General features: G+C 36.2%; 2 protein-coding genes and 1 pseudogene across 2 annotated transcripts; 1 reads left to right on the forward strand and 2 right to left on the reverse strand.

Moving 5' to 3' along the window:
* Positions 1-1,872: 1,872 nt before the first annotated feature.
* LOC113315284 lies at positions 1,873-2,592 on the reverse strand. Its single transcript, XM_026563584.1, has one exon. The coding sequence runs from the start codon at positions 2,590-2,592 to the stop codon at positions 1,873-1,875; it is 720 nt and encodes a 239-aa protein (XP_026419369.1).
* A 3,179-nt stretch (positions 2,593-5,771) lies between these two features.
* On the reverse strand, positions 5,772-7,311 carry LOC113315285 (putative RING-H2 finger protein ATL21A). Its single transcript, XM_026563585.1, has 2 exons — positions 6,639-7,311; positions 5,772-5,986 (listed from the first exon to the last, which is right to left on the reverse strand). Exons 1-2 carry the CDS (start codon positions 7,309-7,311, stop codon positions 5,772-5,774), a joined length of 888 nt encoding a protein of 295 aa, XP_026419370.1.
* A 149-nt stretch (positions 7,312-7,460) lies between these two features.
* LOC113315287 overlaps positions 7,461-16,142 on the forward strand; it is a 40,937-nt pseudogene continuing 32,255 nt past the window's right edge.

Genomic DNA, 16,142 nt, shown 5'->3' on the forward strand with positions numbered 1-16,142 from the left:
TCCTCAACTGATCATTCAATAGACCAATGCCTCCGCTGAAGATGCCACCTGGGAGGATGTACGCAACATTAAAATCCACTTTCCAAGGTTCAATCCTTGAGGACAAGGATTTGGTGATGGGGGAGGGTATTTGTCACATACATGCATAAGACTATCCTTGAACTTGGGTCTGCCCCGAGTAATTCATTGGGTGTACTCAGTATTAGTTAGTGGCTAGTAGTATAACAACGTGTGTCGTTGTTGGATTAGTCAATCTTGGGACATGTGTCACACTTCAGTTAACTAATTCCGATTTGAGTTATCTCCCTCCTTCTTCTTTATTAAGTGTAAGAACTATTTTATAATGGTTAATTTTGAATTAATGAAACTGTTCTAAGGCTGCCACTGCAGACTGTTACCATTTTTCTGTTACTCTTCAAATCCTTTTTTGTATTTTGATTGTTGATCGTACAAAGTATTGTACACTATCCTAGAAGAAAATTAGCAAAATCAGAAGAAGAAAAAACACCCTTGATTTTGTCATATATTTTATAACTAGTCTACCTGATGTTTATATTTAGTTCACCAAAATGTCCACATTTTATATAATTTTTTTTAGTCCCCTTCTACTTTCTTTTCGTATCGGCTTAGTTAGCTGAGCTATTTTCATTTTAAAGATCTGTCTTACATTTTCCCCACAACAGAAACGCGGTCTCAGTTGTAACCTTTTTTTTGACAGGATTATATTCTTCTTCGCTTGCTCCTCCTCGTTCTTACTAAATATTTTGATCACATACAAACCGATAATATTGGATTAGCTAGATCTCACCTGATTTTGGTACTTGCTTAAAAAAAAAGAACTGATTTTGGTATAGTAACGACACAGGTACCCTTCTATCGCTGACTTTAACCGGATAGATGCACTACAAAGTACAGAGTCTACAGACTAGCTACCTTTCATAGTACAAGCAAACAGTAATACTATACTTGTCCTGTTATTAGGAGTGAAAAAATGGATTCAAGAGGGAAGAACTAAAGGGAGGGAATCCAAATTTTAGGAGAGGGATTGACTCTTGAAAAATAGGATAGAAGTCTAAAATGTCCTTTTGTATTCATCTTCATCCCAAGACAAGACCGACACTAGCCTAAAGAACGTTGAATTCCTGTAAGCTTCTTGCGTAACCTAGATTTGGTCTGGAGTAAAAAGAAGCGATTGGCAAGAGAAAATCAATGTCCGTGCAAGTCGCCTAATCAATACTATTGAATTTGAACGTTTTTATATATCAGTTGAAACTTATGATCCTTATTAATAATAAAGACGAAGATCAGTATGAAATGGAATCAAACGTGTATTCCTTGTTTGTTGTTTTAGTCTACTGATCTGTTGTGTTGATAATAGATTTTATTTATATGCTCATAAAATTAAACAAATCATAATGCTTATACCGGAAAATTTGGGGATTAAGAATTCTCTCATAAAATTTGAGAATTAAGGAAAGTTAAAAGTTGGGATTGAGATAAACTTAAGAATTAGAGACTTTATTAAGATGGTAGTCACAATTAAGAGAACTTGTACAGAACGCATGCTAAAAAAAGAAAAAAACTCTAGAACTTCTTCTCGCTCAGATTTAGTCCTTTTGGACTAAATCTGAGCAAAGATATTTAGTTTTTTATGAATAAAAGTAGTCTAATTTGTAGTTTTAGGTTTTGTTTTTGTTTTTGTTGTTTTTGGTGTTTTTTTTTTGCTGAATCACACATTTTTATTAATTGAATGCAAAAACCAAGACAAAAGTTTTACAGGACTGAAGAGACTAACCAAATTACTACAAGACTAAAAGACTGACTCAGACAAGGATAAAAAGTAAAAGATGTAAGAAAAGCTAGACTTTTAGATTAGCATAAGCTAAAATAAGGTACTCCTGGTTGTTTAATTCTCTTTAGGAATGAAGGTCTTCCCAGGTGAATGATTCTTTCTCCTGTATTTAAACTTACTCCTCTTGTTGCCAATGTATTTGCTGTGAAGTTTATATCCTTCATGCAGTGAATCAATTCAACTTCTCCAAACTTTTTACTTACTTTCAGCCATCTTGCTTTGATATACCAAGGTATTTCACCACTTTTAAAACATTCTATGGTAGTGATTGAGTCTGACTGAATGATTATCTTGGTACATTCTAGGTAAACATCCCATTCAAGTGCACAGAGTACAACATATTCTCCTGCAATTGAAGTAAGAGCAACACTAATTCCACCTGTAAGAGTGCTAAATACCTGACTGTTGCAGTCCCTAGCAATGACTCCAATGCCTGCATTCCCTGGATCTCCAAATGATATTCCATCACAACAAAATAAAGTAAAGTCAGCTGCAGGAGCAATCCAGAAAGTCTCTTTGATGCAGTTAAATTTTATGTTTCTGTCACCAATTTTGAAGAATGATAATACTTGAGAATCATAGTCTTGACTCCATTTATTCCCTTTCATTTTGTGGATTCCTTCTTGTACTGTTTTGTATACTCTGCATTTAAAAGTATTACTATGAGGCTTAACTTCCTCAAATAGTTGCTTATTTCTTTGAAACCACAATTCTCTCACATTTGCACAGGCAACTGTCATCCATAGATCTTTTATAATGAGACTTTTATTTTGGCAGCTACACAAATGTCTTCAAAAGATTTTGGATTTTTGAACCCAAAAATGAAGCTCAGCCAAGACCATATCTCCAAGCTGAATTTTCATTGCCATAATGTATGATTCATGTTGTCCTCTTCTTCTTGACAAATGCAACATCTAGAAACTATTTCATAGCCTATCTTCCTCATCTCCTCATCATCCATATACACTCCTTGCTGCAACTTCCAAATGTTGCTCGCAATACTGGGGTGCATAAATGGCTTCCAAATATAAATAGGTCATGCAAGCTTTGGCTCTTTTTTTCCTTACTCTCTCAACTGCAGCTGAAGTTACAAATTTTCCACACTTGTGACCAGTCCGTACCACCTTATCTTCACCACCATTATTGTCAGGGTAGCAAGCATTGGTTATGAATTTTTGGTTTCTATGGACGCATTTCTTCGCTATTTGGGCGATCTTTTCCTCGTCTTTAGGACGATTTTCTCTTCGCTCTAATAGCGATTCTCTGAAATCTCCATGGCGTTTCTTGGTTTGCTATTCTCAATTCGTCAAGAACATCTATGATTCTGCTCAGATTTTCTTTGGATTCATCTTCAACAAGAGGGATTTGGGGCATCCGGATTCTTTTGGATCTACAAGATGTCGGGCAAATTACTCCATTTTAATTGGAGCATCTCTCATTGAAGAAGATAATTATTTGAAATGGTCGGAGTTGATTCCGGTTTACACCATCATTCGTCAATACTACTGGTACAAAAATTGGATATCTTTACGATGCATGTCTCTTTCTCTTCGCGATGTATTTGCAATTGGTGTCATCATTTGTATTTGGATTTTGATTATCTTGTATTTTGGTGTTTTTGATAATCTTGTAAGCAATCATGTAATCACTATTTTGGTATGAATGAATTGAAATGTGATTTTCAAGAAAAAAAAAGGATTGGTAATTCAGAAATAAAGATTTATTTTGATTATATTTCTTTTTGACCAAACATTGACCTGAATTTGGTAGATTTCTTTCCCTCCTCAAATCCATTCTTTCCCTCCTATTAACAGGACTCGGATACTTGTGTCTCAGTGAGCTTACTTCCCAAAGAAATGGGGTCCAGAAGTGCATCCATGATACTTCAACAAAATTCATAATAAAGATTGAGTTAATTGATTTTCTCCTGACGCCGCGGGAGCTAGACAGCAACATTAGCAATAGAAACATTTTCCTCTTCTAAATGAGGAGCAACCTAAAAAGGCGATGAATCTATAAAATGCTCCTATGAATCTTAGTTGAGACCATGTTTTCTCTGACGAAGAATATAGGGCAAATTAGCTAAGAGCAACTGCAATGGACGAGTAAACCCAAATTTTCAGTCGAGTGGGCTGGCGTAGTGGGACGGACCATCGATCAAAATTTGATTAAAGAGTAAAATCCAGACCAAATTTGATCTGCGATCAGGACCAAATCCAAATATAGTCGGGCGTTGATATAATCTCCGCTACACATCGGGCGTTGATATAATCTCCGCCATTCATCGGGCGTTGATATAATGTACGCATGAAACGGGACGTTGATATAATGTACGCCTGAAACGGGGCGTTGATATAATGTACGCCCGATGGGGCGTTAATATAATGTACGCATGAAACGGGGCGTTGATATACTTAACGCCCCACTTTCACAAATTTTCAAAACTTACATGGGGCGGGCTTTATACCTCCGCCCCATTTTTTTTTTGTTTCTAAAGCGTATACTATACCAACGCCCCACTCGCGCGTTATCTTTACCAACGCCCCATTCGGGCGTTATCTTTACCAACGCCTGATCCCAGGCTTAATGTTTATCAACGCGCGACCAAATATACTCTTTTCCCACTACGCCACATGACGGACTAAACCCAAATTTGGTCTTTTTTTTTAGTCTTTGGTCTTTGGTTATACTCGCACCATTGTGGACGCTCTAATGGAGCTGACCAGAAAAAAAGCGATTATGAGGCCACGTCATCCTAAATATCAATGGATGGCATATAAGAGATTTTTCAAAGGGGTTTGGAAACCCCTTTGTTATATGATCCTCACATAATTATTATTTGTTAGTGACTTTCCAAGAAGAAAAAAGATAGAAAGAAAAGAGAAATAATAATAATTATTATTTATTAGTGATTATTTATTATGATCCCCTTTGTTATATTATTATTATAATTATTATTATTATTTATTATTATTTATTTATTAGCGACTTTGTTATTTCTTTCTTTTTCTTTTTTAAGTGGCGATTGGAACTGGAATCGGAATTGTATATGCGATTCTGTTAGAATTCGGGCATCCAACTCAAAATCAATTGGCAATGAGTGGAGAGGCCCTAAGAGATTATAAACTGCAGGATCTTAATTTTCCATACAATGTGGGACTAATAATCTCAACACGCCCCCTCACGTGTAGCCTCGTTGGGTTTAACACGCGGACAATAAATCGGGTGACGCAGAGTAAAGGTGCGGTCGACTCGACACAAATAACCTGCTCTGATACCATGTTAGAATTCGGGCATCCAACTCAAAATCAATTGACAATGAGTTGAGAGGCCCTAAGAAATTATAAACTGCAGGATCTTAATTTTCCATACAATGTGGGACTAATAATCTGAATAGATTCATTGACTAATGAGAAATTTTATCAACTTCATAATGGGAACATTTTAAGCTAAGTCCTAAGTACACAAACAAACAACTTAGAGAAGATATTCTACGTTTTCGCGTTCCGTTGGATATTCTTGATTCGTCCTACCCACTAAGATGACTGAAAGTAAATCCTTGCTCTATAAGTAAACGACTTTGGATTTTGATGAAATAAAAAAGACAAAATTTAAGTCTATTGATTAACCCACCAATTCATATATCACCACCAACCTATTGGAAAGATAATTACAGACATTTTATATCTTTAATACAGAGGTACATAAGGGAAGCATAAAATCACTCAGCTGTATAAACAAAATCACCCAGAAAAATCAAAATAAATAAAATCATCCAGATATCTCTCTCAATAATAGATTCTCTAAGTCTCTAACCGAGTATTTTTCTTTTTCCTATGTGCAATAATAGTATTATTAACGTTGGCATTCATGTGTCTTGCAAACATACAAGTCCACTTCCAACACTTACAATAGGAGGCTAAAATAACGCTTCTAAGTTAGACCAAGTCGATTCTCTAGCTATTTGGTGATTATTACCATTAATATTATTACTGTTACAATTATTGACTATCTTTATTGTCAGCGCGTCGAGACCAGCAAGGCCGGCAGCAATGGCAGCTGTTATACCAACTATCATCCCAACTAGTTTTCCTATAGATTTTTTCCCTTCTCGTCCTTTAATATCATCAGTGCCTGAAACAAACCGATTTCCTCAGTCAATGGATCGATTATATGTTGGAACAATATTTATTAATTATTATTTTAATGTGTTTAACTAAATAAAATTAATTTACTGTTTTGTTTGTGAATGAAAAACTTATTAGTCCCACATTGTGGAGTTTCCACTTTTTAGTTGTTTTAAGAGACTATATAAGCTTTTTAGTCCCACATCGGGGAATTCCTCTTCTTAAATTGTTTTATTCCATTATATAAAGAAATTCACTACTTTTGTAAAATCATGGGAAAGAGGTTGCTCTATATTTTAGAGGGACCCCTAAGGGAAAATATTTTATACCGTTTTTTAAACATTCGCGATTTTCCTTAACGGTTTTTCAGAGTTGCCAAGCTCAAGTTGAGCATCTACTACATATGCTAGTAGTAGGTGTATTAGGGTGTTTTATCCTGGAGATATCCGTCCTGTGAGGGCTATAGCATCACTATTGAGTGTAGCCGGGCGGGGAGCTTGTTCGTTTCGTCAAAGCAATCACTTCTATTATAAAGGAGCTAAGTATCAATAACTTTTGCTTATTTGATTTTTCTTTGTTTTTGATTATTGCACCCAACATTATATACTCAGATGTACTAGAACATGAAGAAAATTGATTAAGAAGTATAGTTTAGTTACCTTTTGTACTGTCCTCGGATTTTTCAGGTTCGACCCATGTAAGGTAAAGATCATCGATTCTAAAATCATAAGAGGAGATCTTAGCTATAGCTGTGAATGGGATAGGAATCGTAACAGAAGCGCATATCTCACAACCTCCGGCAATCAGTACTTTTGCAGTATAGCTATCAACATCGCCGCCCAAAGAAACCGTCACCAGTACAGAGTTGGTTGCGTTACTTAGACAAGGAATTATCGCAATGGTACCAACATCTGGATTGCTTCTGGTTACTGATGTGGGACAACTGAAGAAGTGATACTTCTTATAAGCATAAGCCTTGAAAGGTGATAGATCCGTACTTATACTTTTCCGTTGAAGACGTCGAGCAAGGCAATTCTTCTGGTCGTAAAGTCGAATCTCTTTCTTAGCATAATCAATCTTCCTAACAAGAAATTCTCCAGATTGTGGTAGTTTCAATACTGTATGGTCATGAATATCGCAAGTGATATCAAAACCCGGGAAACCACATCCAATACCTTGAAGATCTTTATTTCCGAACGGGTAGGTGATTTCTGGTTCATTTCCGGGAACGCTGCACTGGACACTAGCACAACTTTTTTGACTGGTAACCCCTCCTAGGGCAACGGTAAAGAAGATTAGGTTTAAGAGAACGATATTTTTAGAACACAACATTTCTTTTCCTTAGTGGTTAAGTTTCACACTGTAGAGAAAGAGAGTGCTGTAGAGAGAGATGGAAATGGAGTTACGAGAAGAAACGAAATGGCATTATATATTTGTATGTATCCTGTCGTCGAGACTTTGGTTGGCGACGACTGTAAATAATGACGAGGCAAAATGTTGACGCGGACAAGGAAGACGTGTTATTCCCTGGGGTAACTTCTAGAAACGCTTAACCGGCTCAGGTAATTGGAGCGCCACCAACCATAGATTTAAACTTTTGCAACTATGTGAGTGGTGCATCTGGTAACAAAAAATCCTCTTGCATTAATTCCATGTTTAAAGTCTTGTACACAATTTGGCTACCGCTAGATGCTTTAAAATTTTGTGTGAATTTTTATGCATATATTGTTTTTTCTTTATCATCGTTCATCGTCGTTAAAGACGATCATAAGTTGTTTTTGGTTCGGAGAGCATCTCCAATAAAGGGTGAATCTTTTTATTTTTCATAACACATAGAATTTTAGACCCCCAATTAACATAAAACCCATCTCCAATAATTAGATCCTACAAACTAAGAGGGATGTGAAAATAAATATGAAGGTGTTTAAAAAAGTCTTATTTACACCTTCGCTTGCACCTCCACGTCATATTTTAATTTATTTTATTTTTTTAGAAATTAGTTAAAATAAAAATAAACGGTTAAGATTTTATCATACAAAATATTCTAAGGATTAAACCCTTGACTATTGGAGATAGTTTTGTAACCATGGGGTCCTATCATTTCTGTATGTGTAAAATCTCCTAAATAAATTTTTTGACCCCCACTGTTGGAGATGCTCTGAAGATACATATGATTATTTTTATTTATTTATCTTTCTGAAGCTAAATAAATTATTTTTGTTTATGTTTCAAATTTTTAAGATAAATAAATTATTATTGAAGATTTTTTTTAATGAAGATTCTTTCGATGAAAATCAAGACTTATAGTTGTAGATATATATTTACGAAAAGTTTACCGGGAGTCTGGCCACTAGCTGGGCACTGACCGCCTTTTGAATGACTAACCTTATTTTTGAAGATAAATAAAATAATCATTATTTTTTTAAGATAAATAAATTACTTTTAATTATTATTTTGAATATGTAAGTTAATAATGGCAAAAAGAGATGGGCCTATGAATCCCTTCTTAACTTTCCCGGGAAATGTTAATGAGAGAGGGTCAGACTTAAAATGGAGGATTTGGCGGAATTATAAATCCCAAGGAAAACTTGAATCTGAAGAATTTCAGTAACCAAATAAGCTAAAGGAATCGTAAATCCACTGAATCCTCTAGTCTATGAATTCTACCTTCAAAATTCCACAACCAAACCCACCATTAGTAAATTCGCGAATTAAACCCTTGTAATTTGCGAATCCATCTGTATCGTCCGAATACTTTTGAAACTCTGACTTAATTTTGTGAATTTCCATCCTAAAAAATGACCTATATGTGTTTTGACAAATTTCCGAATTATACAGCATGTATAATATGTTATCACCAAATTATCATTCTCTATCACATTTTTTACTTTTAAAATCTTACATACACCGATCTAAGTCGTATATCACCAATTCACATATTATTTGCTGATCATAAAATCATTATATCTAAGGCGAGACTATGTCAAACATAATTTTTTGTAGGTAAATTTATGAATTCTATTATTAGGGATTAAAAATGTATGGTATTTTGGGGTCTTGATGGGTCATGAAATACTAATTATTATAACCCCTTATCCTACTATTTTCAATAATACCTAATGTACCCTCGATTTGATTAGTGATAGTTATGATGATTAAGTAAACTAATCACGATATGCCAAATGGATTAGACTAATCTAATGATTAATTTATTGAGAATCATTTTTTTTTCTTTTGTATTTGATTTAGAAGATGATGATTTTGATGAAGTTTTTTGAATACTTTGAAAAAAACCTGATGAAACCTATCGTGGAACTAGTCTAGAAAACCTTATTGTTAGAGCACTGCTCGGTCGAACTAGCAAGAGTTGCTATCTCAATCTTATTTGTCAAGTTTAGTTTCCAAAACTATAAGTCTTGATTTCTAGTCTACTTATAGCAAAGTCTCGGATTAGGATAGAAAGTGTAGTTGATCTTTAGACTTCACGACGTTCATCGATTGAAGACGAAGAACTACTAAGGGGAGCTTGTGGAACTTCATCAATAAAAGGTATGTGGAGACTTGAACTCATCTATCACTCAAAAGTCTATCTACTCTATCTCATATTTCAGACAAAATTCGTATAGCTATATAGACTTCGATTATACATATTTGATATTTCGAGCTGAGTTTAACTCGCTTACATATTTCTCGAAATATGTGTTGGTAAGCTTTCGCTTTAGCCAAGTTCATCTTATATTCTTGACGAAAGTCAAAAGATGATCATGTGAAAATCGCCTGGTAACATCTTACATGATTTGTGTGAAACAGTCATTTGATGTATACTCAGAATGTTTCGTATTGATCTATCGATCACTTGAAAATTGCTTCGAAACTAATAATTTGTGTGAGACAGCTATCGTCGTCTTCCAAGAATGTTTCAATGATTGAAATGAGAGTTTAGAAAAATTAACCGTGATTGGATATAGCACAATATGCGTACTTGTATGCTAACTATTGCAAGTTATTCCAAGTCCGGGAACCATAGTATGCATACCCGTATGCGTACTGGTTGGTTTAATGAGAGTCCGGGAACTTAGTATGCATACCCGTATGCGTACTGGCTCAAGTTCATGATCGAAAATTCAACTGAGTTTGGAAGGTATGTGTACCCGTTCGCATACAGGCGAACCCAAACTTAGTCCAGCCACTTAGGTATGCGTACCCGTTTGCATACTTGAGTAGGTTATGTTCTAAAATTGGTTTGTTCATGAACTAATACATTGATATAATAAGGAATGCAATCTTTTGAAAACCTTGTCTATAATGTTCATGAATTGATTCGAGTAAATCAAAATCGATTTTTCTACAATTGTGTCTTGTATACTTCTATGAGAATATAAACAATTGAACAACTCTAGAACTAGTTTCATTTGAGTCATTTGAACTAGTTGTGTTAAGATGCACAAGGTTGATATGAAAGTGTTCATATGACTAAATTCGGTTAACTATTGTTGAGACAACAAGGCGTACACGTTTAGGTACGGTTACCCATATCTAAATACGGTTACCCATATTTGAGTCAATTTTCATTTGTGTGTAACAATCTAAGTTCGATCTAACGGTTGAAAGATATTAGATTGAGTCTAATCATGGTTTCATCTGACGGTGAATATTAAATGCTTTGTTACCAAGGTAACATTCATTGCAAAACCTGATTTGAAGACTATATAAGGGACAACTCTAGCAACTGGGAATCCTAGTCCCCACACCTCATGTGTGATACTAGTTGCGACTAGAGTCGATTCTCCTGTAACCTAGGTTTTTCTAAAACCATTATAGGTTAACGGATTGAAGACATCGTAGGGATTGTGAAGCTAGACCTAACTATTTTCTATGTAACTGCGTGTTCCGATCTTGTTATTTTCTATCGTATTGAGTACTATATTCTTTAAGATTTGCCCGAGATTTAATCTCCGATAGGCAAGATAAAAAGTAATCATAAACATCTTCGTATCATCGTTTGTGATTCCACAATATCTTGTTTCGCTACTGTATGAGGTGAAAAAAAATTGTGCTGATGATAGGTTGGGAAACCTACAATAAAATACTGCAAGTGCACAGCGTCTAACTAGTAGACAATGGCAAGTACAGGTCGTTCCCACGAGGAGTGTGAAATACTCTGCTAACTAATACCAAAACTAAATAATCAAATAAGTAATGTTTTAACGATTTTCAAAAGGCCGGAACAAAATGAAATAATAATAATTTTAACAATAAACAAAATGAAAACGGGTTATCAGGGTTTTCGGTTTCCACCAATTAAATCGTGTGAACTCTACTAATTTTTATATATTACTCAAGACAAATATTGAAATTAATTTCATGTCTCGGAAGATAGTATGTTAAATTCCAAAATATTGTTTCTCCGCTGTAAATTCCTTCGCTTCATCGGTAGTGATTCTATAAAGCATTATTTATCAATCCTAAAGCATATCACGTCAAAGAATTTAACCCAAGCATGCCATATCAATTGAAAAGCATAAATAATCAAAATAATCACATAAACAATTATACACCAAGCTATATGAAGTGAAAATACTAATCAATCAAATAATTATTAAAAATATCATCGTAGAGAGTACACAATTGAATTGGTTTCTACCTAAACCCTAATATGGATCTAGTTAGCCATGGCTTTCTCAAAATCCATAAACAAATATCAAATAAAAACAATAGCTAATCCAAAAACGGAATTGAAACAAAACTTCAAACCGTAAACGGCTGTGAAGCCGCAACAGCAGCAGCCTCCCTTCCTTCCTTCTTCTCTGTCTACGGCTCTCGCCTCCTCCCCCCTTCGCATTTTTCTTTTCTTTTTTTTATAGTGCTGCGAAAGAATACAACATAAGACCTAGCAACATTTTCCAAGGCCCAGTCCATTTGGGTCCATTACCAGCTTCCAAATTCAGACCCATTACCAAGATCCGACCACGACTTCCTATACCTGACCACCTGACATCACCACAAAACCACCGGATATACGAGTACTCTTTGCTGTTTTCTCGGCTTAAAATTCCAGCTGAATCTTCGCCGAAATCTTCACAGATTCACATTCATGCTCAACCTCCTTGGTAAACTCTATCTCTTTGCTTTCCTGACACTTTCCACGAGCCTATAACACTCGAGCCAACACCACTTCTCCATGTTGCCGGGTGTTCTCAATTAACTCCAGTTTCAGACTACATAAAACACCAATCTTCAGGCCATTACCAGATACTGATTTCGAAACCAGTTCTTTCCCGAGCATGGCCGCAACTCTATTTTCACGCTGTCTCGAACGATAGCCATCATCACCGATATCATAGACTTCCTGTTTTGTCACGAAAACTCAACTGCCAAACTTTCTCAACTGTCACACAGACTCGAGCTCTTTATTTCTCCTTTATTATCGATTACTACAGCCAACTCCGGTCTCGTGCACCGAGGTATATTCTGCTTCAACAGTTCTCGACCACAGCTCCTTCTTGTTAACCGGCAGGCGGCAGCAACATCTCTTTCCATTCCCTGACCTTCTACATCTTTTCAGTTGCAACTTGCAACCAGTTCCACCATTGGTTCATCGACTTCCCATAGCTCAGCCATCAACAACAGCTCCATCAGCACTAACAACAATCCGTTCAATCCGAAAAGAGCAACACCAAGTTGAGGTGTTTGACAGAAGGCCATTAAATGCCATGCAATCGTTATCTGCATCCCCACCTTGGACACGGGATCCTCCATGTCGAACTCAAATCAGTTGGCAGACAGTCCATCTCCATTACGTCTGCAGACTTGTTTAACCACCACTGCCACCAGTTGTTTCTATTCTCTGAGCTGCATCTCGTTCCTGACTGGTTGCACAAGCTCATATCAAAAAGACCCACTGAGAACTCCGCATTAGCTGCCAACATCAACGGCAGTGAACTCTTCATCTCCTTACTGCTTTCACCCATGAAAACTATTAAAGCCAACAGCTTTCTCCATCACTTCATTATCGAACACAACTGATCATAGCAGCTTAATCTCAACCAACCCATCTTCTCAGCGTAAATACCTTATTCATTCACTGCCTTCAACAGCTGAATCACAGTTTCATCGTTGTTGTTGTATTTCAGTTCACAACCATGAGCATGGCAACACCACCAACTCGACTCCATCTCCATGGCAGCTGACATGATGAGAAAGATTTGGGTGCGAGTGAATAATGGCAGCTGCTTCGAATTCTTTCCAAGAAAATGCTCGAAACTCCTTTCTTTTAGAGAACCACCAGCTCGAACGTTGATGAGTAATAAGAATTTCTTTCTCCTTCACAGATGACGAAATGTTGCTTGTATGTTCTGGTACATGGTGGGGAGTTAGCCACATCCACCTTTCTCTTAATGATGAAACACCACCTGCTTGCTTAAGAAATGAAGCTCTTGACGTCTTTGTTCACCTTTTGACCGTGCCAACCAGTGTCAGTGAAATTTAGCCTTTTCAGTTCACGACAACATTTCGACTCCTTTATATTGTCATGGTAACTAGACTGGTTGCTGATACATGGAAGTACCAGGCCAACCCATTTCATCATTCTCGTTGCAAATACTTATTTCTCCAAAAACACCTACAAGACATAAAATATCAAAATAAATAAAATCGAGTACTAATATTACAGAGAATTGAGACTAATATAGACACATAAATGCGTCTATCAAATACCCCCAAACTTATTATTTGCTAGTCCCGAGCAAATCAAAACTACAAAATAAAATCCTAACTCACTTTCGCAGGCATCGTCGATTGCATTTAGCGTATGCAATAAGCCTTTAAACCCCTAGGTGACCCTAGTGGCCGAGTTATAGTCTCGGGAGGGCTTACCAGAGATATACCCACAAAATCTTTACTCCAGACCCTAGCTATCTACGCAGAACCTTGGAAAGCACTAAAGAACCTCCTTGGTTGGCATACTTATTGATTATGGGAGGAAGTACCCTGACGCGAAATTTCAATTGATGTACACGAGTTTGCACTCAAGCATACTAAAATTCATATAAGTGACAAAGCTCTACTAAGATAGTTTCACTATGGACATCATATTCGGAGTCAACAAATCACATGGATAGATTAAGAGATGGATATAGAAAAACATAGATGGTTTTGATGTTGACTAAGTGAACAATGTTTCTCATATCTGTCTGAAGGCCACTTCCAAGATGAACCTATCCTAAATGACTGAGTTACCGGTCTGACTAATATCAACACACTGGCATATACAAGGGAACCAGTGGTCAATAGTCCTAATTCTAGGTCAACACAACTGGCATATACAAGGGTACCAGTGGTCGACTTTATTGAATTTTATTCCGTTTGGTCTAATGGTCTGGTCTCAATTTTTTTTTTTCATAACATTTTTTTTTCTTTTTTTTTCATAACATTTTTTTTCTTTTTTTTTCATAACTTTTTTTTCTTTTTTTTTCATAACTTTTTTTTTCATAACTTTTTTTTTCATGGGTATCTCAATCACTCTATTTCACCCTAGCAATGGTAACAACTTGAATCGTGAGCCCCACCTAATCACTTAGAGAAACATAGTTTAAAATGAAAAATAAAAATAAAAACAGAAGTGAAAAGGACTCAACGAGATATGGTGAAACTATCATGTTATTTCTAACACCTGAGCTCTGTGCTTTTATGAATAGACTCTTTAGATGTTTCCATCTAGTCAGATTGGTTCCTCAACTCCTAAAACCAACATGCTTCCATCCACTTAGATTGGTTAGTGCAAACCTTAATAGGCATAAATTTCTAGGTTCTGGAGTTTATTTATAATGCAACTAAAAAGTTTCTCCCATACCCCCAAACTTAAATCTAACATTGTCCTCAATGTTCAAAAGATAAAATTAAAAGCATGAACAAGGAGAAACTGTTATCATTCGAAGCAAAAGAGTTAAGGAAAGATATTACCGTGTTGCATGAGCATGGGATACCTCCCAAGAAGTAAAATGTATTTTTTTTTCTTGCTGTCAGTAGAATGTCCTCAAACAAGGTGTGGGTATGGTACCCAAAAATAGATATCCAATCATATATATAGAGTCTGAAAAGTTGAGGATCATCCCAACTGGTCCGGTCGGCTGAAAATATGAACCTGCAAACACTATAAAGCTCCAAATGGATGCGTAAGTTCATTCCCAATATAAATCTGTAAGTAATATTCAAGTCATGCATGGACAGGATAATTAAATCACCCCCGTAAGAAATAAGTTCAGATTGTTTGACAGTTTCTATTCGCGGGGCACGCTCTAAATCAGGTTCCAAATCAGCGGAAATAACTTCCACGGCTGAAAGTTCAGTCGTGGAACAAGGGCTCAATAGAGCAATAATATCATGACTCATAGACCCACTATCATCTACAACGGTTTCATTATGAATATTATCAAGATGAGAAAAACCATAACTTGATAGGTCATACAATGGTTTAAAGGTCAAGGTCGGACCTTTCTCGGCTGATGAAACTAGTCGAGTCTCGGCCAATACTAGAGGTTATATTATGGGCTTCCATTTATTAGTGTCTAGCAGTGGTGTGGAGTCTAATAAGGCATTGACTTCACAAATAAAACTATCATCATCAAAATCATAGCCAAAATGAGTTAAGCAAACCTCTAGTGGATCTTCCAATTGGTCCTTGCAAAAGCTTTGTGAATCCATACTTTCTTTTCACCCGCAACACTTTTTAAGGTACCTAAAAAAAATCAAATAAACTGCGTAAAAAGGAACTAAAAAAAAAATCTAAAGAAAAACAAAATAAATTATATACAAAAATAAAAATAAAATAAAACAATTATGTACAAGAAAATTGATATCAATCAGAGAGTACTATACAGCCACTCCCCGGCAGCGGCGCCAACATCTCTTTCCATTCCCTGACCTTCTACATCTTGTCAGTTGCAACTTGCAACCAGTTCCACCATTGGTTCATCGATTTCCCATAGCTCAGCCATCAACAACAGCTCCATCAGCACTAACAACAATCCGTTCAATCCGAAAAGAGCAACACCAAGTTGAGGTGTTTGACAGAAGGCCATTAAATGCCATGCAATCGTTATCTGCATCCCCACCTTGGACACGGGATCCTCCATGTCGAACTCAAATCAGTTGGCAGACAGTCC

Source organism: Papaver somniferum, chromosome 10 (genome assembly GCF_003573695.1).
Source record: "Papaver somniferum cultivar HN1 chromosome 10, ASM357369v1, whole genome shotgun sequence".
Classification (NCBI taxonomy): Eukaryota; Viridiplantae; Streptophyta; class Magnoliopsida; order Ranunculales; family Papaveraceae; genus Papaver; species Papaver somniferum.

Coding starts and splice junctions, on each gene's coding strand:
- LOC113315284 (XM_026563584.1), bottom strand. CDS start 2,592: ATGACAGTTGCCTGTGCAAATGTGAGAGAATTGTGGTTTCAAAGAAAT.
- LOC113315285 (XM_026563585.1), bottom strand. CDS start 7,311: ATGTTGTGTTCTAAAAATATCGTTCTCTTAAACCTAATCTTCTTTACC. Junction 5,987..6,638: donor ATCCGAGGACAGTACAAAAG/GTAACTAAACTA, acceptor GGTTTGTTTCAG/GCACTGATGATATTAAAGGA.